The sequence below is a fragment of the Pleurodeles waltl genome, chromosome 7, assembly GCF_031143425.1.
Source record: "Pleurodeles waltl isolate 20211129_DDA chromosome 7, aPleWal1.hap1.20221129, whole genome shotgun sequence".
In the NCBI taxonomy this organism is placed as follows: domain Eukaryota; kingdom Metazoa; phylum Chordata; class Amphibia; order Caudata; family Salamandridae; genus Pleurodeles; species Pleurodeles waltl.
The window spans coordinates 934,027,923-934,051,885 of NC_090446.1; the positions used below are offsets into that span (position 1 = coordinate 934,027,923).

The 23,963-nt window shown below is 46.2% G+C and overlaps 1 protein-coding gene across 2 annotated transcripts in view; it reads right to left on the minus strand.

The window, feature by feature from the left end:
* FAXDC2 (fatty acid hydroxylase domain containing 2) overlaps positions 1-23,963 on the minus strand; it is a 133,477-nt gene that overhangs the window by 56,782 nt on the left and 52,732 nt on the right. For both annotated transcript variants that reach the window (XM_069199618.1, XM_069199619.1), the window contains exons 2-4: positions 9,316-9,363; positions 6,040-6,131; positions 5,097-5,200 (exon numbers count right to left, since the gene is read on the minus strand). In XM_069199618.1, the coding sequence (XP_069055719.1) occupies positions 5,097-5,200; positions 6,040-6,131; positions 9,316-9,363 (244 nt within the window). The remainder of the gene's footprint in view (positions 1-5,096; positions 5,201-6,039; positions 6,132-9,315; positions 9,364-23,963) is intronic.

A 23,963-nucleotide genomic window follows, 5' to 3' on the forward strand; every position in this document is an offset into this window, starting at 1 on the left:
ACACCAGGGCTCACACCCCAGTCAACCATTAATCCAATTTCTAACAGGAATGTTCATGCACCCCAAGTCAAACATGCATACCAATACGGTTGGCAGTCTCACCATTAGGTGTGCAGGTAAAAAGGTCCCTGCACTCATATACCAACACCAGTTACCCCATGACTGTGAATCAGGGTTGCACACTGTAACCTACTGAACCCAGGCTCTACTGCCTAACATCAAACATAACCATCAAGCACCTCCAGTAAACCCACAGATCATCAAGTCCACTTAAAGAAAGACATAAACCAGACTACATAAAAATAAACATAGAGCCACAGCTTTTACTTAAGTCACGTTAAGACTTCCTACAATGACATTTTATGCATAACGTTGAAGGGGAAATTAGGTTTGCATGTTCAGACACACTAGACCTCAAAGAAAATGATGGTGTTTTCCCCTGAGCATTCACTGTTCTTTAAAAATAAATATGACAGCATATGTGGTTAGTCAAAATATAACTGTGTACTCTTTCTTGAATGTCAACATTACACAGGACTCTTTATTGGTTTATTCATACATTTTTGGATTGATTTATTCAAGATCTATTCCTGAAGTTGCACATTAATCTAAAAAGCTGAACAAGGCCAACACGTGTTTCACAAATTTATGATTGCTTCATCAGGGCCAAAATAATCTTAGATGCTGTGTGGGATAGGTTACATCCACTCCATTTAGTTAGTAAAATACTGTTTCCAAAATGTCAAATCATTTAGGCCCTCATTACAACCCTGGCGGTCAAAGACCGCCAGGGCTGTTCTGGAGTTTGTCCTGCCAACAGGCTGGCGGTACAAACTCGGGCATTACGACCGCGGCGGAAGCGCCGCGGTCGCACCACCAGGACCGGCGGTTTCCCGCCACTTTTGTCCCGGCATTTGTAATCCCCCAGGGCAGCGCTGCTTGCAGAGCTGCCCAGGGGATTACGAGTCCCCCTCCTGACAGCCTTTTCATGGCGGTATTAACTGCCATGAAAAGGCTGATGGAAAGGGGAGTCGAGGGGCCCCCTGCCACGGCCCCAAGGAGCTTTTCACTGTCTGCATAGCAGACAGTGAAAAGTGCGATAGGTGCAACTGCACCCGTCGCACCGCCGCAACACCGCCGGCTCCATTTGTGAGCTGGCTCCCGTGTTGCGGCCGTCATCCTCGCTGGGCCGGCGGACGGAAACCAAGTTTCCGCCCGCTGGCCCAGCGGGGATCTCCAAATGGCCTCTGCGGGAGTGCGGCTGCATTGGCGGCCGCCTGGCAGATGCAACTTGGCGAGCGGCGATTGCCGCCCGCCAATGTTGTAATGAGGGCCTTAGTATTCTAGATTTTATCAGGAGATCATGTTTTGGTTTTTACAATTAAAGGTGCAAACCAATGTTGAATCCGTTCGAATCTGCATGGCAACAGATTATTGTGTGATTGGAGAAACACAGCTGAACTTCCCCTTCGACATAATGGTTAGGGGCAAGCCGCAAAGGAAGGGATCGTTGGCAGAAATTTTGGGTTGATCCACAACCGGGGTGGGTGTCGAAAAAGTTATTTGAGGGCAAGGAACCCATTATGCTGGTGGCTACAGAGAAGACTGTGCTTATTGTTTACGGGGTCTACTATTCAGTTTTTCCAGGACCTGTCACTCATCACTCATAGGAAAAGCTAAGACGTCCGACCTGTCACTGACCGTCTGGGACAGCAGAAAGTGAAGTACCAGTAGGGCCACCCATTCATCCTCATATTCAATTAAAATGGAAAACAATGCCACATGCGCTCTCTCAAAAGCCAAGTCATTGTTGGAATTTCCTCAGTCTAGGAAGTCCACCCAGGAATCAACTCAACGACAGACTGCAACAAATTCCGCCCTGAATGACAAATTATATGCCACTGTCCCAGACTGCACAGAGAACTAGATTGATCTTCTGAAGAAGCAAAGGCTGACGTCCTATCCCATCTAAGGAATATGAAGAGAGATTATGCAATGACTCCAACCATCACAAGGTGAGGGCAGTCACATAGACTCTTAATCAACCTTTGACCAAACAAACTCTGAGGGGATCCTAATGCAGGCCTTGGTGGGTTGCATGGAGCAGAGGGACAAATTCTTCAGTTATTGGTGCTAACGTAAGACCCTTTACTCTACTTTTTGGCTTTTAGACTTGTGTCTTGGACTCCCCTCACTTGTTTATATCCTTATCCACCAAGGGTTGCACCTCTTATGGTGACAGGTAGTGTAACCAACCATTCAATGTGGGTAGGGATGTTTGGTTTCCCTAGTAAACAGCAACAAGTATTGAGGTACTTACTGCACAACAATCCAGATATCATCTTCCTGCAGGAAACCCATTTACTGAAAGAAACACCCAGACATGTGTGAAATAGTACTGGGCTTCTAAAATAGGCAAAAATGCAAGTGTTGCCTTAATTTGTAAACCTCACATTGGCCATAATCACACAGGTTGTAACCACTGACATACAGGGTCTCTAACTGAAGCTTAAATTCTAGTGTGGAGGAACTACATTGGTCATGTTAAATGCTTATGCTCTGAACATCTCTCAAGTCTTCTCTATCTGTACTGTGTTGAAGGAACAACTCTGAGATACCCACTGTGATAATATAGTGGGTTGAGTCTTTAATTTGACCTGGGACCCAGAGAGGGACAGAAATCACAACACATATCAGAGGTCAATGAGCTGGGCCTACTGGATGGCTGGGCACACTTGACCGCAAAATCTTTGGGATCCAGTAAATAGAGCTCTCATGAAGGCTACCATCAAAGACTACTTATCACTTAACAAACAGCCTGACATATCACCTCATACCCTCGTGGATGCTTTTAAAGCTGCTATCAGGGGTACCATTGTAAGTATTGATTTAGATAGGACCAGAGAAGGGGACCTCCTAGCACAAAATCTCACATCGAGAATTATGGTATTAGAGCAGCTAGACAAATAATTCCCCACCAAATAGAATCAATGGAAACTAGCAATTCTGAGAGTCCAACTAAAGTCAGACAGAATAAACTGAGCAGAAAGATATTTCTTCGCCCTGGGGCAGCACTTTTATGGTAAACGGGACTAAGTGGGCACCCTACTTGCATGTAAAATATGACTGCACAGAGCCAAATCAATTTATTGTGCAGGTCAAAACCCATACCGGCACCTGGGCAACAAGAGACAAAGACAAAAAGCAGGCCTTTTATGATTTGTGCCAATCACTTTACAGTCAGGAGGGCGAACCTACAGCTGGACCCGTCTCTCAGCCCTGCAAAGCAGTGCAGACCATATTCAGCTCATGAAGTAGAATCAATCACCCAGCAGATTCAGGTGCAAGGCACAAGGTTACATGTGGGTAGAAGGCATCTACCTACTCTTTTCCCAGGGTGGACACAGTCTAACCTGCCAAGAGGTAATGCACTTCAGAAATGTGGTAAACTTGTCCCGGTTAGTTGTCAGACTCCGGGACACATTCAGCAGTGCCTGCACGTTGTCTGCTTTCATTCCGAGCAGCAAGATGCAGGTGGGGAAGAGGCTTATCAGATTCCTACTGGGCCCATAACAAAGCCCGAAGTGAAGGCGCTATCAGGCCTTCTTTTGTTGGAGTATCTAGAGTCCCACGTCTAAATGCAATGGAGGGGAAAAATGCACACAGCTTTTCACTTCACAGGTACATAGGAGAGGCAAGCTTTTGACTCGTTCAGTCCCTGTATATAAGTGATATGCCAGAAGTGTTGGTCTGTCTCAGTATTTACCCCAAACCATTTAAATACCACTATTTTGTTTTATTTCTTTTATAGCACATTAGTGCTGCTCATCTCATTGCAGGGTGTCAGAGCACTTTACATCACTCGTATAATTTATACATTAACTATAAGTAAAATGTGTGTAAATCAACGTGCAGGATGTGTTACATAAAACAGTGGGGGTTACAAGGTGTTGGAGCCAAATGTCATTCATAGCTCTTTGTGCTATATTAGAAGGATTAAAATGTATGAACTGCAAGTAACATAAGGATCTCTGTGGTGTAATCAGTAACCCACTTACCTATTTAAATAAAATAAAAATCTTTCAGCTGCGGGTTACATAATGTGCTTTGCAGGAGACATATTAACCCTCTATGCTACTTTGATTCAAAACTGGGACTAGACAAAGCACAGATCTCTCCAGCAAATATGTTAACCTCCAGGGTTATCTTACCATTATTATTGTTTGCAGAGATTTAGTTGACACGCAAAGAAATCTGCAGCGGGTGCCCTATTTTAAAATGCAGACTTTGCACCCAATTAAGATGAACATATTTACTGCCACGTTTCTCCTTGTTGCCAATTTCTAAAATTAAATTGCTACAACGGAAAAAACAGAACTGATGAATAAGAGAAGGATTAATTCAAGGCATAAGGTTAGATTTCAGTTAAAGGGGTAAGCATCAGGGTTGGAATTAGGATTAGATTTAGCTGTGGGTAGGGTTAAAGTTAGGGTTCCTTTTAGGGTTAGTTTAAGAGTTAAGGATAGGTTATGGTTGTGGAAAAGTTTAGGAGATGGATTTGAAGCTTTTAGGCGAAGGGAGGTTGAGACACGGATTTGTTTTATGGGAATTTGGTGTAGAACTTTTTTTCGAAGTTCTTTCAATGTTATGTAAATGTTTGTTGTTGAGGTTTCTCTGTCAAGGTATTTCTCTACAAAAATATATTTTTTATAGTTTGTATTCTTATTGTAATTAAAATACATGAGATGGCAAAGGCTGACAAAAATCTCGTTGCGGAACAAGTTCAAGCATTGCTTCACACAGCACAGGCTGATTCCACTCATTGCAGCACGTTCTAGCACAATGACAAGCACAGCACATGCTGGCACGCAGATAAGGAACACGTCCTGGCAAAAAGCCACATGCAGCGCAAGCAAACACACAGGCCCAGGCAGCATAAGCTCTTAGGTGTATGCAACACACAGTAAAACACAACCCCACATAAACGGTTAAGAGACCTGCACAGTACATACTGATCCACAACTTCTTCCAACACATGCCGGTTGCCTGGTGCAGCTTAGTTTACCAGATGCTGACACAAAGCTAAATAGACTCACCAAGAAAGAAAAGGGCCCACTCACTGCCCCCAAAGAAAGCATGCAGCTTCCCCCACTGGACTTGCCAGAAGTACCCTGAAGCGCCCCAGAATCGCTGAAGGTGCCTGCGGAGAGAGGTAAAAGGTAAAGTGTCTGCTGTCATGAAGTAGCATATAAGAAACATCCAGAAAATTTTAAAATCACCCCAAACACTCCAAATAAGGCATCATGACATCTATCTTCAAAATGACCTAGGCATCACCAAAATGTCAAGCAAACAAAGAAAGTCATATATCATGGAATGCACCATCGTAAAGCATTCCTCTTAAGTTTAGTTAAGATCTACTGCACATGAAGTTCATAGAGGACTGCTAGAGACCTTGTGCGAATAAGGCCATCCTGGTGCAAATAAAGTCCCTAGGAGATTGACATGGATCAGCTACGAACCGGAGCCATCTAGTTGATACCACTAAACGGCTGCTATAGACTTGATATGTAGGAGGGCCATTGAGGCCACTGACCCACTGTAGGTGAGTTTCATAGTGGACTGGCTGGAAACTGATTATATGATGCTACTAGAGTGCTTACATTATCCTGCACAGACAAGGTCCCTAGAAAGAGTGCTACGAACAAACCGCAGTTGCCATCTATTGAGGACAGATATGTATTTTCTATAGGTAAAGTCCTACAGTGGCTTTTATAAATCTACTGAATGTGGGCTCTTAACCAAGCCTGAATACACAACTTAAAGAGAACCTGATATTTCAAATGTTCAAAAATGCTGTTGCTTGGCAGGATTTCTTTTCTCACTAGGAGATTCAACTACTCTTAGTCTGTTTTCTAGTCGCCACTTTGGTCCATGATTGTAACGCCATTGGTCGGATTGATGTGAACATCCTCCCTTTCCTATCTTTCCCTTCCCATCAAGATGTTTCCTACCCAGTGGGATGCAGCAAGTTCTTACCAGGTGACGGAGTTCCTGAAGGCAGCAAAGGTCAGAAGGCCAGTGCCCAAGATGAAGGCTGTCTTCTTGACTGAGTCCCATAGCTGTCCGCCCTGTGCACAAAGAAACCACAGTAAGTCCTTCTTCCCGTGGACATGTCAGATTATCACAGAGCTGTGGTTGTTTGGGTGGTAGAGCATACACACAACTCCCAATCCATTTCGCAAGAGGACCCAATCTCCCCTTTGCACTGCTATTACTCAATCGCACTTCTTCGTGAGTGTGTGTACCCTGTTTACTTGTACGGGAACGTACCATGTTGCTGGCCAGAGTGAACTTACTATGTGTGCTAGTGGTTCTTAAAAAAAACTGTTCCCTTTACAAAAGGACAAGCTGTAGTCTTTGTCAGCTGTTGTGTTTTTTCAAGTGAATGATAGTGACTAAATAGAGATATGTAGTAAACAGAACAGAGTTGTATTGACATGCATTCATTGCATACTTTTTTAGTGGCTCACATATTTGTTGAATATGTATTTGCCCCAAAACAATATGGCTTCTATTTTGGTGAGTTCTAATGAGGGTTATGTTTTCTGCATGCTTTACAACTTTGTGCAGCTATTTCTGAAAATATGAGTTTGTTGATGAAAAACCACAGTTGTTGACAATATTGTCAATTTGTTGCTTTTTTATGAATACACATTTGTTTATACTTAGTATTATGTGTTCCAGACAGTTAATAAAAGGGACATTGTGGTCACTTTGTTAACTAATACTAATGTTATTGAATGAATCCGTGTCCTCGGACACACATTTTCCAGGACCGCAAGACTGAAACTCCCGGCGTGCTCTGATTTGTTAGAACTAAGGCCAGGCCTGGGAACAAATCCCACTGATATGGCTACTTAAATGTGCATACACTGGGATTTGCTTTATGAAATAGCATAAAGGAGGGAAAAGGAGCAAATGAAAATACAAGCACAAGTGCTTGGTCCATGCTCTAGGTGAGGGCCAAACACAAGAAGAGGTATGATGCATGGATGCCATGGCAAACTGCAATGAAGGATAAGCGTGTGATATTGCAGCAAACAAATAGTAAGCTTGTAGGCAGACTGTAGCCTGCTAATTATAAACATGTCTCAAAGGTACAGTACTGTCTAGGCGAGGCCAAAAAATAATCTTTTTTAAGCTTTGGTGGGCGTTTGCAGTCCCACCAGGGGAGTGGAGGTCATAACCTCCTCTAGCATGGCAGAAGACCATCTGCCATATTTGGAGAACCCCGCATGCCTGGTCAGGATTTATCTTCTGTAAAGGGAAGCTCCACCACAGTGGCTACCTTTACAACAATTCTTTTGGTTGAGGGACGCCATATTTAAAATAGGCCTGGGTGAAATTTTAATTACACCAGTGTAATTCACATAACATTAAGAATTGTTATGCAAACTTTCCATAACTATGCCACTGCTCCCCTTTGCGCAACTACTGTATCTTGAGTGGTGCATTTCATTACTCAAGCTTTTGTAACTTAATCATTTTACCACTGTTTTGGGTTCACTTTAGAGCCTTGCTTGGGCACATGTATTCTAGCTTACCTCTTACCTAGTTACATGCTTTGTTTTCATTTATTCATTTTAATTCATTTTAGCATGCCTTGCTTTTAGCAGGATGTTTTATTTTTCAAATCCGCTGCTATTCTGTGAAAGTGTTGCTATCATTTTCACTGCACAACATTTCACCATGTACCTCTGCCCAGGGCAGCTCAAGGCTGTACATGATAATCTATCTAGTCTTACCACCACAAGAGTGCGCAGCCAGCCTTGACACCTAGACACATGATCACATCAGGCCTGTTTCTCAGTAGACAACACATTTTGTTATAAAACACAGGCCAAAGAAGGTTAGAGAGGTAATTCCAGCCAGAGGATCCATCCTATGCTGTATGCCAGTTCATTGCCACTTTGCTGACACCAGTCCTGTCTATACAACAACCCGAGGAGACGGGGGCAGACCCCTGTTTTCATGTATGGTGGATGGGTTCCTTCCATGGACAAAGTACGGGTAGAGAAGGGCTATCACTGCTATGCTATTATGTAGAAGCTAGAAAGTGTGGCTAGGAATCTTTAGGCACAGGTTTTTTCCAATATGCTGGGATTGTTTGTCTGCTGTTTACTTGTGGTAACAATTCTAACTAGGCTATGTTTCATCTTCCTAATAATTGCAGCTCCTATATTTTCTCATAGATTGCAGTCTTTTCAATAAATGCATTGAAAACTTCCCTGCATATTCTGTCTGCCTATGTGTGTGTGAAACCTGTGCTAACGAGACAAATGGGTAGGATCTGCCAACCACGACTTCCCTGAGGAGTCAGAGAGTCATGCGTCAGGCTGCCATAAATCATCTTTACTTCTATGTTTGGGTGAGGTGCTGCTAGGCAGCCAGAAGGTATAGGCCAACAGTTACCAGACAGTGTGGGATCGCAGTGGTGCAGCAGGCCAAAACCAGCAGTCATATCTCGATGGTAAGAGTCCTACACACCACAGTGTAAACAAGCAGAAACTCTATATTATAAGCTAGAGGGATATGTATTTGTTCAGACAGGTCACGTGTCAATGATGAAGCCAAGATGTTGCCAGAGGAAGCAATCTGAGGATTCTCAGTAATAAACTGAGCTGTTAAAAGCGTGTTTTTGTTAGAGCATTTGAATTTGCACAGGCCGATAGTAAAAAGCTGAATGTGAGCCTACGAACACCTGATAGTTATTCACTGCTAATTAACAGTCACTCGGATCCCACCCTGCTCAAAGTTCTCAGATGCAGGGCTCTGTTGAAAGATGATGTACAACTGTACATGTTTATTTGAATTCAGCAGTATTGTGTATGGCTTTTAATGGCAAATTTAGCAGTTTGTGAATTCAGGGAACACAAGAAGTTTGGTGTGCAGTGAAGTTTTGTCTGAAGGTGATGAGGGGGTCTGGCATGAATTAGTGGAAAGTGGCACTGATGGCTCCTAACCCTGGCGTCACTGAGTTGGAAATAAAACCATTTGAATGGATTCTATGTACTGAAGGATAGCGTAGTATATGTGTAAGATAACTCGGCAAGCACCTCAAAGTGGTGGACTTGTTACGCAGCACCATAGAGGAGTAATCAATCATTCAGTAAACCTTGAACTTATAGGGACATCCACATAAGACAAGGCTAGAATGGCATCAGAAAGCGATGCATGTTTCTTTTCACTAGCAGTAAATGTTTATCAAGTTGGAAGAGGGGCCACCAATTAAATGGGAGGGTTGTGTAATACCTGTCGCTGTCGAGCAGCCGGGCGTTGCACTGCAGCTTCCCCCGTCATCTGCAACAAGAAGGAAGTGAGATAAAGTTAGGTGTTCATTGGTATTCGTGTAATTTCACAGGCTGTGTCAAGCCTCTACCTGTGTGGATTAATCTGATCTCAGACTTCACGGCCATTCTTTTGCACATTTTGGTATCTTGCCAACTCAGTCATTGGCCTCCCTCTAGTCTGGTGCCACTGGAAGAGGAAAGGCAATGGTTCTCAATTCCCAATAAATACCTCTTTGCTCTGGAAGGGCCCCTTCGCATGCTTGAATCTATTGAAGCAGAGTCTCAAAGACAATGAGTTGATGTAAGAACTAATCATAGCTCGATGTGACCACAGACGACAATTCGGGCTAGCTTGGCGTTTCAATTGATGCTCCTGTATTTCTGTTTGCAACTCCTGTGGACTACTTTCCAACTAATGTAACTAAACCATACATGACTATCCATCCTTAGCTGCTTTTAGTAGCCGAGCGTTTAAAGCAAAAATCAGCCATAGTTGCTAACATCGTGCAACCTCGAGTTTTAAAGGTTATTCACATAGAAGGTGTAATGATAATGACCCCACTTTCGAGGTCCAAGGCAGAGTGATGTAATAGGACACTGGAGTTCAAACGGCATGTGAAATACTGTATGCAACGCCTAGAATTTTGGTGTATTGAAGACACACAACCACTCTTAGGTATGATCCTATAGTGATGAACAGGTGTGCAATGGTTGCTGGACCTAACTTTGTCGCTTGGGATTCTGACTCTCCCATCCTAAAGAACTTTAACCCAAACAGTAAGTACCATTTTTCAGTTTGCTCACTTATATTACTGGGGAAGTTACAGCGTTTTCTGACTACTGAAAGTTCTCATGAAGCACCTCAGTGGCACGTTTTACCATTTTTGTAACCCATGTATGCCTGTGTACACAGCTATAACCCTCCTATTGGCTCTGCCGTTAAATGCGGGCAGTACATAGGCTATGTGAAAATTAATAGACTTTTTAGGTAGATTTTTAAAAGGGAATAATAAATTTAAGGATATCGTCAACATTCCTTTTACCCCAAAAGCTCATTTCTAGGTCAATGCATAGAAAACAAAGTTATTCTTCCATCCCCACAACCGTTTTAACCAAACCTTCCTCTGAAGAAAGGGATCTGTTAATAAGAAAGAAAACATTTACAATTGTGTGAGTATTGCGCCACATTTAAAGATTACTTGACTGTAAGAATAGTTCTTCTCCTGGGAGTCGTTTGTAAAATCGTAAACCTGACGGCACATACCGCTGCCCCCAGGAGAGGATGACAGAACCTGTTTCGAAACAAAACACATACACAATAGTATACTCTTCGATTTTGCTTCTGATGAGATTTATGAACTGTCAGCTGCACGCAATGGAACATTTGCAGTTTTAATTTCGTGCCATGATGATCTCTTTTCTAGCTAATGAAATAAACAGCCTGAATGCGTTGTATTCAATGCGCCATTCCTTATCTTTCTTGTGAATGACAAACTGTACGAGTAAATGGTAACACATCAGAAGCAGCATTATGCTTTGCAGCTAATCAGAGAGATAACCAATACCTGTGTATTAACTCTGGACTTCTATGCATATCAGTCGGGTAGAGTAAACAATAGAGTCAGTGCACCCGAGGCACACGTGTAGAATATCTCTAGAAATTAATATTTGGCTATAAATTTGATCCCACCATGATAGATGTGATCTGCGTAGTGCAAGATATGAATCAATGGACTGACGGGCTATGAATCATCTACCCACCACAAACTTAGTTAAGGTCTGTCAAAGGACGCCTTGGATAACCTTGGTGTAGTAAAGATCTTAGAGCTGTTAGATGGCAATGTGAGGCTCTAAAGCGGGCTTGCCGCAACACCTATAATGTAGGATGCAACGCTAGCTATGTGGATGGAGGCGCAAAAAAAATACAAAAATGATTGAGGAAACAAAGGCAACATTTTAGGCAAACAGAACCACTACGGCTAATAATAGGGTTGACAAGGTATTTAAAATTGTAAATGGGTTATCCAGCACTAAGTAGAATTATGGGAATCACTGACTCAGTATTTTTAAGCTAACTTTAAAATAATCTATAAAAATGTTAATATGTCGTCAGTTGAGTCCAATCTGGTGCCCGATCATAGGCCTCTTGTCAAATCAGAAAACACGGATACATTGTTGACACAAACAGTATCAGTGATGGAAGTAAAAGACCTAGCCTTAAGGGTAATGTCAGGTTCCCTGTTAGCGCCATGTCCTGTTAAAATCTTCCAGCTAGCGATGGATACAATAGCTCTTGTATTAAGAGAAATAGTAAATAAGACATTCAGTGAAACATTTCAGAAGGAATGGAAGAGGGCAATCATAAGTCCTTTCTTAAGCAAACCAACTGCAGATGCAATGATTTTCAGCAATTTCTAGCCAGTCTTGGTTAATATTTATGTCGAAGGTGGTAGAAAAGCTGGTGACTTACCAGTTTTCAGCTGACAATGCTGTCCTTGATGAATTTCAGTTGTGATTTTGAGATGATCATAGGACGGAACTACACTACTTCCTGTGAGGAACCGGTTGCAGATGATCCAGGGTGGGGTGGAGTGGCAGCTTTCATCCTACCGTATCAATCTGCAAACTTCCACATAGTGTTATATAGCATACTACTTCCATGGCTTAGTGAAATAGGGGTTGAAGAGTAGCTTACATCCTTTTCAAAGACTCACAGCCAGGCAGTCAGGTTGCCTCCTCATAAATCATCCTATTCTAAATCGGATCAGTTTTGGATCCAGTGGTAGGATTAAGTCCTGAGCACCAGTGGGAAAGGCTCTAAAATCTGAACCCAGCAGTCACTGATTGACCAGAGACTGCTAAACAACGTTCCTCATACCTTATTTGCGAGATGGCAACATATGAACTTGGTAGGATAGCGATGAACTTAGATCTCTGCAGGTGAATATTACCACATAAGAGTGGAATAATCCACACGTTAAAACTGGCACCCCTGATTGATTCTTTTGATCCTTTGGATATTAACTAGTGGTATGAATACAAAATATCTGGCATCAACATCTTGAACATATATCACAGATGGTGGTACATTCAGATGGGGTAAAACAGTTCTTTTGGAGTGGCCTTTAATGGCACAAATGAGCTAAATAAACATTGGAATTATCAGATAATTAAATGCTAAAGATGCTAAAGTTTAAGTCAAGCTTTTTTATTCTTCACTTTATTTTTTCAAGATTTTATATGCATATATTTTTTAAATTTTCAATGTTTTGTGATGGATAGTTCTAATCGCAGATTCCTCATCTGTAGAATATCCCCAGGTGCCATATTCGATCCACAGGATTTTTCAGCGTAGCCTCTGTGCACCAATAGGTTGAGTAGTGCGACTCTATGTCTAGCCCCCTCCGCCGCAGAAGTGACAGCTGGAGTTGCATATAAAAGTGCACTGTCAGTTCCATGCCTTCATACATGAATTAGGAGCCAGCTCCTTCTTTTTCTTGTCAGCTGCGAGTTTTTTCTCTTCAAATTTCATCCAGTGTGCAAGGGAACAAGTCCCTGTCTAAAACTACAGATTTCCAGGGACCGTTGAAAACGTTTTCTGTGACAGATCTCCAAGAGGTTTGTTTCTAGTGTTTGTGGTGGATCACGACTCCTAGTCATGTGAGGAGTGTGACTTGATGCACCCGAAGGTGATCTGTGAACGCAAAGTCAAGCTGTATGTAGCAGAGCATCGCAGGAAGTGAAGTAAGAACTGCTCCCATTCGAAGTCAAGCAAGGACATTCCCTCTCTCAGGGCCAATCCCATGACAGGCTTGGGTAAGTAAAAAGCCAAAAATAAGCACAAGAAGTCCAAGCAGGCCTCGCAGAGCCTCACCACTCTCCGTCTGAGAAGTTGCAAGGCTGTCACAGTGCTCCACGTTTTTGCTCCCGGTCTCCTAACGAGGAGCTGATTCTTTAGCTGATTTTGACAACACACCCTGCATTCTTGGATCTGTCATCACCCGCAACACCATCTACCTCCTGAACCTGCTTTGGATTCAGCTCCGACTCCAAGTTCTGCAGCACAATTCATGCTGGTACTTTTAACAATTGTTCTGATTCTACTCTGACGAAAGCCAACCAGCTTTTGGTGATGATAGAGCTAATGGAAATTGTGAGGACGAATTTTCCCCATATTATGATGATATATTTTATCTTGACCTACAAGAATAAGTGGGCTGAACACTTCTCATGACATGGGGTTGCATTCCTCCCTGGCCTCTTCATGGTTATTGTAGTTGCCTTTCATTGAGGTAAAACCAACATCCTCACAGAAGTGTTACAATCCAGACAACTATCACCTGAACCCTTATTCAATGTTTCAATGAAGCCCTAACCAATACCCTCATGGGCACTTGGGCTAAACCCTGCTCCTGTCCCCCTGTAAAAAGACAGGTGGCAAGCTGCCACAGACCTGCTTGCGTGACCCTGCTAACCTGTTGCACCACCCTGCTCCTAAAAGCCTGGTAGTATAGGCCTCCACTAACCACAGGGTTAACCACAATTCTTTTACTATCATTCCAAGATTGGGAGTTGAAAAGAAATGAGGCATTTGGAAAGAGTAGCACTTTGGGAATGTAATGCAGCTGTAGAATTCAGGAAATTATACAGTACTTGTCATCACTGTTAGGACATATTAACCTTTATTTTTAGCAAAAACGCACCTCTTGTTACAAAACAGGTGTTGATAAATGCTAGTTTCCTGCCACAAATTGAACAAAGGGCAGGAGGACGCTGAATAAGAGCACCTCATGATGAACCCACCCATAACATAGGAATGGCTGGATCTCTTGATTACGCAGGGAGGTTAACTTGGGAGCAGAGCTTTATTGAGCTCACTCTGTACTTATAACTTTTCCCACACGTGTGAAGCACACGTGATAATATCTGTACTTCTTTTTAGAGATATAGAGTCAGATATTTGGGAAATTTATAGTTTTAAAGTCTTGAAAGACTATGGCCCTCATTACAACCTCGGCGGTAAATCCCGCTTACTGCCGTTCAGAACAGCGCCAACACACAGCTGCGGCCGCAGAATTCCGCTACAACTATTACGACCCACAGCTCGGAATCCGCCATAGTACAGACACCCACACAAGTCCATCACACCAAAGGTCAGTGATAAACTGGCGATAACAAAACCGACACCGTCACGCCAAGAGGAATAGGCCCATACTATCACAACGCGCTCAAAATACACACACATTTACAAAACACAACCACATTGGACAATTCGAAATACACACACCTGATACACATACACACACCACACCCAATCCAATATAAAACACACACCCACATCACCCACAAACCCTTACTACCAGAATTCTGATACCACGCCAGAAAGAGACACCACCATCAACAACATCAGCATCCACAGACACACAACATCCACGCACCTCAAACAACACACACCAACACACCCCATCACACATCACAGCACACACCACCTCACACGTCACCCACACCACATCATGGCACCTAAACAACACCCCAGGTTCTCTGAGGAGGAGCTCAGGGTCATGGTGGAGAAAATCGTCCGGGTAGAGCCTACAGCTATTCGGATCACAGGTGCAGCACACCTCCATTGCTAGGAAGATGGAGCTATGTGGCGCAGAATCGTCGACAGGGTCAATGCAGTGGGACAGCATCTAAGAACTAGGGATGACATCCGGAAGAGGTGGAACGACCTACGGGGGAATGTGCATACCGTGATCTCCAGACACCAGATTGCTGTACAGAGGACTGGCGGTGGACCACCACCTCCTCCCCCACAACTAACAACATGAGAGGAGCAAGTCTTGGCAATACTGCATCCTGAAGGCCTTGCAGGAGTAGCAGGAGGAATAGACTCTGGTATGTCAACTCTTTACTACCTTATCCCCAACCCTACCTGCATGCCATCACATACTCCCACCCTCACCCCATCACTCCAACACCTCACATATGTCCCACTATCACAACCCACCCATCCCAATGCCAAGCCCTGCATGCAACACCAAAGCATGGACACCCATCACCAAAGCATGTCCACTACAGATACCCACACAGACCCCAAACCAATTATCACACAAGGACCTAGGCAAGAATGCAAGCACTGGAGTACAGGGTCACTCACCCATTGCACACGATGGCACACACAGATGCAATAATCATGCTGTTACACCCCTGCAGGACCCCTACCCAACGTCACCGGATAGGAGGTACCAGACATATCCAGTCCCCCCCACAGAAGAAACCCACAGTGATGACAGCAGCTCTGCACAACTGGATCAAGATGACCAGCCCAGCCCATCTGGGACATCGGGACAGACGGTTCCCCTGACACTGTCACAAGCCACCACTGAGCCTCCACCCTCAGGAAACACCAGCACAGCACCCACCCAGTGGGCCCATCCCTCTGTCCCCAGGACACGCCAATCAGCAGTGTGTCCACCACTACAGGGACCCCAGGCAAACCCACCAACCCAAGGCAATCAGGGACCTGGGGGCAGTGGCAGTGGGCACACGGTTCAGGGGACAGAGGAACAGGAAAACAGGGGAACTGGGAGGACTGCTGTGCGACAGGGGGAGGACAGGCCCAGGGAACCCACTCGCACCTGTGAAACAAATAGAGTGGACTCTGCCATGGACACTCCTCCACCATCACCCCTGCCCATTTTACAACCCCCTCCACTTATTTGCACAGAAATAAACACACTTCAGTCACAAAACAATCTGGAGTCAGTCTGTTCTTTCACAAATGTGTAATTGCAATAACTATGGAATATAGCAATGTCAATTTAATTGTTCACATACCAATGAAACACAGCTGTAGGGCTGGAGGAAATATAGCAGAGGTCACAAAGTGGGACTCACATCTGTTAAATGGAAAGGCAAAGTGACAAGTCAGGGTCCATACACTGAGTGAAAATGATAGACTTATGCTAGCTCCAACAATAGTATGAGATGTGTGAGGCAGTGACATCTTCTTACCTTTGTCTCACTGGCAGTATTGCTGGATAATGTTGTTTCTGTTGTCGATATCCTCTTCTTCTGCCTCCTCTTCGTCACTGTCCACAGGCTCCACAGCTGCCACAAGACCACCAGCTGGACCATCCTCCTGCAGAAAAGGCACCTGCTGTCGCAAAGCCAGGTTGTGCAGCATACAGCAGGCCACGATGATCTGGCACACATTCTTTGGTGAGTAGTAGAGAGAACCACCTGTCATATGGAGGCACCGGAACCTGGCCTTCACGAGGCCGAAGGTGCGTTCAATCACCCTCCTAGTTCGCCCATGTGCCTCATTGTAGCGTTTCTCTGCCCTTGTCCTGGGATTTCTCACTGGGGTCAGTAGCCATGACAGGTTGGGATAACCTGCAAATGTCGAGGGACAACTGTTAGACACACACTAGCCCCAGGGGTTAGGGACTACCCCAGACCCAGACAACTATTCACACTGTATAGGGTCCTTGTCCTCACCTATCAGCCACACACGGTGCCTCTGGAGTTGCCCCATCACATAAGGGATGCTGCTATTCCTCAGAATGTAAGCGTCATGCACTGAGCCAGGAAATTTTGCATTCAAATGGGAGATGTACTGGTCAGCCAAACACACCATCTGCACATTCATCGAATGGTAGCTCTTCCGGTTTCTGTACACCTGTTCATTGCTACGGTGGGTACCAAGGCCACATGTGTCCCATCAATGGCACCTATGATGTTGGGGATATGTTGCAGGGCATAGAAGTCACTTTTCACTGTGGGCAAATCCTCCACCTGAGGGAACACGATGTAGCTGTGCATGTGTTTCAGCAGGGCAGACAACACTCTGGACAACAAGTTAGAGAACATTGGCTGGGACAACCCTGATGCAATGGCCACTGTTGTTTGAAAGGAACCACTTGCCAGGAAATGGAAACTGACAGGACCTGCCCTAGAGGGGGGGATCCCTGTGGGATGGCGGATAGCTGACATTAGGTCTGGCTCCAACTGGGCACACAGTTCATGGATTGTTGCACGATCAAGTCTGTAGGGGACTATTACGTGTCTCTCTTCCATTGTCGACAGGTCCACCAGCGGTCTGTACACCGGAGGATGCTGCCATCTCATCACCTGCCCCAGCAGACGTGCCCTATGGACGAGAACAGCGAGCAGAGAGTCAGCCAACACTGAGGTATCACAAAATGTCATTTGCACACATTTATTAATCCGCAGTGTGCCTGTTACTGTGTGTATGCAAGGCCTACATTGGTGTGACGCAGTTAAAATTAATGCCATGTGGCCCCTGAAATGGCGGCTGCCTGATCTGTAAGGTGGGACAAGGGAATATGAGGTAACTGCGCTGGCATTGTACACCGTCGCGGTAGGCGGTTGAAGACCGCAGCACAATCCTGCACTGGTTAACATTGGACCCTATGGGTCCCAGGAGCCAATGACGATGTACGCCGGCGGTGACGGTACACACCGCGACGGACGTGACTGCCATTTTCTGTCTGTTCCCTCACTTGATACCTGCCCTACAACAGGAGAGGACCTACACTGCAAGTGCTGCTGTGACCTCAGTCTGGAAGCGATGATGGCTCATGTGTCTGGGGAAGGGCCCCCTGCCTTCACTTCCGAGGAGTTGGAGAAACTAGTGGATGTGGTCCTCCCCTAGTACACACAACTGTACGGTCCTCCAGACAAACAGGTGAGTACACTCTGAGAATGCTGCATGGGCAATGCCTGTTTTGAGTGGTGTGGATGGAAGATAAATGGGGGGTGGGACTGAGGCCTGCATGTGCGGACGGTGAGTGTATGTGCGTCAGGGCAAGGGTGGGAACGTGGGCCAAAGAGGATGACGGTCCGGACGGGTAAAGATTTTCCTTTTCCCCTGTACTATTCCTCTAGGTCAGCGCCCACCAGAAGAAGGATATTTGGCGTGCCATCGCCAAGGATGTCCGGACCCTGGGGGTCCACCACAGACGGAGCACCTACTGCCGGAAATGATGGGAGGACCTTCGCCACTGGAGCAAGAAGACGGCGGAGGCCCAGCTAGGGATGGCCTCCCAAGGTGGGAGGGGTGCCCGTCGCACCATGACCCCCCTGATGTTCCGGATCCTGGCGGTGGCGTATCCGGAGTTGGATGGGCGCTTGAGGGCATCACAGCAGCCACAAGGGGGTGAGTACACTATCATTCTGCTGACTTTGTGCGCATTACAAGGTGTCTGGGTGAGGGAGGTGGGCAGTGGGTTCCCCTAGTCCAGGGCAAGCTTTGTAGGCAAGGTCCCTTGTGAGGCAGGCTCTGTGGCACCCCAGCCTCACTAGTGGTTAGTGCTATCTACACATAGTCAGGCTCCTGTGACTTCCAGGTGTGCAGCAATCGGGCTTAGGCCTTGTACCCCAAGGGCATGTGATAAATCTAGGAACTATAAGTGCATGGCGTAGTGCAGAGGGCTGCTGTGTCTGTTGTGTATGCCAACGGTAGTGGTGTTGCATGCACTGAACATGTCTTTCCTCTGTCTCCCCCCCCTTTTGTGGTCTCCCTGTTCTTGTGTGCAATAGCATCATCAGGCGGAGGAGCAGTGGCACCGGAGCAGGAGGGAGCTGCATCCCACTTGGCCCTGGAGGGCGAAACAACGGAGTCTGAAGCCACCAGTGGGACGGAGGGCGAGGGGAGCTCCATGGCAGGGACAGGGGCAGACAGCAGTGACATCGACTCCTCCTCTGATGGGAGCTCTCTTGCGGTGGCGGGCCCCTCTGTGCCCCCGCATCAACAGGTACAGCCGCCACCCCCCCTACCAGCACCGCCCTCCCAGCAGCCCCTCAGAGTGTGTTCCGTGCCCTCTCACCCAGGAGGGTGGGCATCTCCTTTGCCCCAGGCACCTCAGGTCCTGCCCAAGTCAGCCCTGCTGCCCTCAGTGAGGAGGCCATTGACCTCCTGAGATCCCTCACTGTTGGGCAGTCTACCCCTTCTGAATGCTATCCAGGGTGTTGAGAGGCATTTCCAACAAACAAATGCATACCTGGAGGGCATTCATTCTGGGCAGGCAGCCCAACAGAGAGCATTTCAGGTTCAGGCCTCAGCAGTGATGGCAGCCATTGTCCCTGTGTCCAGCCTCCCTCCTCTAACTTCCTCCACCCAGACCCAAGCCCCTGTACCTCAGCCCATCCCAAGCACACCATCAGACAAGCATGCACACACATCAACACACAAGGGTGGCTCAGGCAAACATAAGCACCACAAATCCTCTTTCCTTCATAACCACCTTTTTCAAACAACTATGAACTGCATATGCCTATGTGGATAAATATTTTTTTCAGATTATATGTATATTTCTATTTATTTATAGTTTCTTTGGAAAATATGTATTGCTACTATGTCATAACAATAAAATACACACACACTCTTTAAACCTGTCTAAGTATTTTTTTACCCATGATTCTAATTATGTATTGTATGTGCATATGTGTGTGTGTGTGTATACTGTATATATATTTATATATATATATGTATATATATATATGTATGTGTATGTGTATATGTTGTTTCTGTGCTTGGCATGTTCGTGGATCATTGCATGGCTCCTGGTTGTTTTTTTTTGGGTTGTTATACTAGATATCTATGAATTCCTGCTCTCATCTTATCACACTTATCTACTCATCACTCTTATGTCATGTCTCTATCAAACTATCCTCCATTCTCACTCTGACTCATTCCAAATCCCTTCTACCACTTTCATCTCCTAAACATCTCTGCCTAAGCTCTTCCCTCCACATCTAACTTACCAAACCTCACTCTACCTCTGTGACCTCCCACACAACCCTACTAAATTCTCCTGCATTCATCTCACCCTGCTACTATGCTCTCCCTAACCCTTCCACATACTCTTCCCCCTTCACCCCCCTTTACTCATCCCAAGCCTTAATGGAGGGGTGGAGGAGGAAATAAATCCAGAGGTGTTAATTGGGAGTAAATGAAGGATATACTCCCAATTAACACCTCTGGATTTATTTCCTCCTCCACCCCTCCATTACTCCAGTCTAACTAACAAACTCTCATATCCGCGGCTCAAATTAACTCATAATAATACTAAAACTGTACTCATTATTTAACGATACTAATCCATCACTAATTCTTGTTGGGTTCCGGAGTAGCGTGCTACTCATCGAAAAGCGCTTCGACGCCTCGTCAGGGGTAGTAAGCGCTATATAAATACGATTACAATTACAATTACAATTACATCCCACAGGCATTCACACAAGCATCATACCCCTGCACACATGCCAACATCCACTGCCTCCACTGTGTCCCCCTCCTCCACGTCTCCCTCCTCCCTCCTAGTCTTGTCTCCACTCACACCTGCATGCACTACATCCTCAGCCACTACCTCCATCACCAGCACGCCCATCACCACACACTGTTCACGTGCACTCACCACCCCCACTAACATTCACACATCCCCAGTGTCCTCTACCAGTGTGTCTGTGAGCCCTCCTCCCAAAGTACACAAACACAGGCAAACACCCACCCAACAGCCATCCACCTCACAACAGCCTCCAACTAATGCACCTTCACCCAAATTCAGCAGACGTACACCTCCTACAACCACTATCTCTACCTCCACTCCCAAACCCCCTCCATCTACCTGTCCCAGTGTGTCTAAAAAACTTTTCCTGGCTAATATTGACCTCTTCCCTACACCTCCCCCCGTCCTTCCCCTAGGGCCAGGCTTTCCAGGTCCCAACTGTAAGGAAATGCCTCCTTGGCATGGTTGCCCCCTGACTTTTTGCCTTTGCTGATGCTATGTTTACAATTGAAAGTGTGCTGAGGCCTGCTAACCAGGCCCCAGCACCAGTGTTCTTTCCCTAACCTGTACTTTTGTATCCACAATTGGCAGACCCTGGCATCCAGATAAGTCCCTTGTAACTGGTACTTCTAGTACCAAGGGCCCTGATGCCAAGGAAGGTCTCTAAGGGCTGCAGCATGTCTTATGCCACCCTGGAGACCTCTCACTCAGCACAGACACACTGCTTGCCAGCTTGTGTGTGCTAGTGAGGACAAAACGAGCAAGTCGACATGGCACTCCCCTCAGGGTGCCATGCCAGCCTCTCACTGCCTATGCAGTATAGGTAAGACACCCCTCTAGCAGGCCTTACAGCCCTAAGGCAGGGTGCACTATACCATAGGTGAGGGTACCAGTGCATGAGCATGGTACCCCTACAGTGTCTAAACAAAACATTAGACATTGTAAGTGCAGGGTAGCCATAAGAGTATATGGTCTGGGAGTCTGTCAAACACGAACTCCACAGCACCATAATGGCTACACTGAAAACTGGGAAGTTTGGTATCAAACTTCTCAGCACAATAAATGCACACTGATGCCAGTGTACATTTTATTGTAAAACACACCACATAGGGCACCTTAGAGGTGCCCCCTGAAACCTATCCGACTATCTGTGTAGGCTGACTGGTTCCAGCAGCCTGCCACACTAGAGACATGTTGCTGGCCCCATGGGGAGAGTGCCTTTGTCACTCTGAGGCCAGTAACAAAGCCTGCTCTGGGTGGAGATGCTAACACCTCCCCCAGGCAGGAGCTGTAACACCTGGCGGTGAGCCTCAAAGGCTCACCCCTTTGTCACAGCCCAGCAGGGCACTCCAGCTTAGTGGAGTTGCCCGCCCCCTCCGGCCACGGCCCCCACTTTTGGCGGCAAGGCTGGAGGGAACAAAGAAAGCAACAAGGAGGAGTCACTGACCAGTCAGGACAGCCCCTAAGGTGTCCTGAGCTGAGGTGACTCTGACTTTTAGAAATCCTCCATCTTGCAGATGGAGGATTCCCCCAATAGGGTTAGGATTGTGACCCCCTCCCCTTGGGAGGAGGCACAAAGAGGGTGTACCCACCCTCAGGGCTAGTAGCCATTGGCTACTAACCCCCCAGACATAAACACGCCCTTAAATTTAGTATTTAAGAGCTACCCTGAACCCTAGAAAATTAGATTCCTGCAACTACAAGAAGAAGGACTGCCTAGCTGAAAACCCCTGCAGAGGAAGACCAGAAGACGACAACTGCCTTGGCTCCAGAAACTCACCGGCCTGTCTCCTGCCTTCCAAAGATCCTGCTCCAGCGACGCCTTCCAAAGGGACCAGCGACCTCGACATCCTCTGAGGACTGCCCCTGCTTCGAAAAGACAAGAAACTCCCGAGGACAGCGGACCTGCTCCAAGAAAAGCTGCAACTTTGTTTCCAGCAGCTTTAAAGAACCCTGCAAGCTCCCCGCAAGAAGCGTGAGACTTGCAACACTGCACCCGGCGACCCCGACTCGGCTGGTGGCGATCCAATACCTCAGGAGGGACCCCAGGACTACTCTAAGACTGTGAGTACAAAAACCTGTCCCCCCTGAGCCCCCACAGCGCCGCCTGCAGAGGGAATCCCGAGGCTTCCCCTGACCGCGACTCTTTGAATCCTAAGTCCCGACACCTGGGAGAGACCCTGCACCCGCAGCCCCCAGGACCTGAAGGACCGGACTTTCACTGGAGGAGTGACCCCCAGGAGTCCCTCTCCCTTGACCAAGTGGAGGTTTCCCCGAGGAACCCCCCCCTTGCCTGCCTGCAGCGCTGAAGAGATCCCTAGATCTCCCATTGACTTCCATTACAAACCCGACGCTTGTTTCTACACTGCACCCGGCCGCCCCCGCGCTGCTGAGGGTGAAATTTCTGTGTGGGCTTGTGTCCCCCCCGGTGCCCTACAAAACCCCCCTGGTCTGCCCTCCGAAGACGCGGGTACTTACCTGCAAGCAGACCGGAACCGGGGCACCCCCTTCTCTCCATTCTAGCCTATGTGTTTTGGGCACCACTTTGAACTCTGCACCTGACCGGCCCTGAGCTGCTGGTGTGGTGACTTTGGGGTTGCTCTGAACCCCCAACGGTGGGCTACCTTGGACCAAGAACTGAACCCTGTAAGTGTCTTACTTACCTGGTAAAACTAACCAAAACTTACCTCCCCTAGGAACTGTGAAAATTGCACTAAGTGTCCACTTTTAAAACAGCTATTTGTCAATAACTTGAAAAGTATACATGCAATTTTTATGATTTAAAGTTCCTAAAGTACTTACCTGCAATACCTTTCAAATGAGATATTACATGTAGAATTTGAACCTGTGGTTCTTAAAATAAACTAAGAAAAGATATTTTTCTATACAAAAACCTATTGGCTGGATTTGTCTCTGAGTGTGTGTACCTCATTTATTGTCTATGTGTATGTACAACAAATGCTTAACACTACTCCTTGGATAAGCCTACTGCTCGACCACACTACCACAAAATAGAGCATTAGTATTATCTCTTTTTGCCACTATCTTACCTCTAAGGGGAACCCTTGGACTCTGTGCATACTATTCCTTACTTTGAAATAGTGCATACAGAGCCAACTTCCTACACCAACCCAGCACCTCAGCCACTACATGCCCAGGCACAGTGAGTGGTGCTAGCATCTGTGGGGTCATGGAGTGCACCAACCATCAGGGCTGCCAGTGTGCCACGGAGCGAGGGCAAGGACATTCCGCCACCTGCCAAGGTGAAAAAGGTGTCCACATCCCGGAGGGAGAAGCCGAA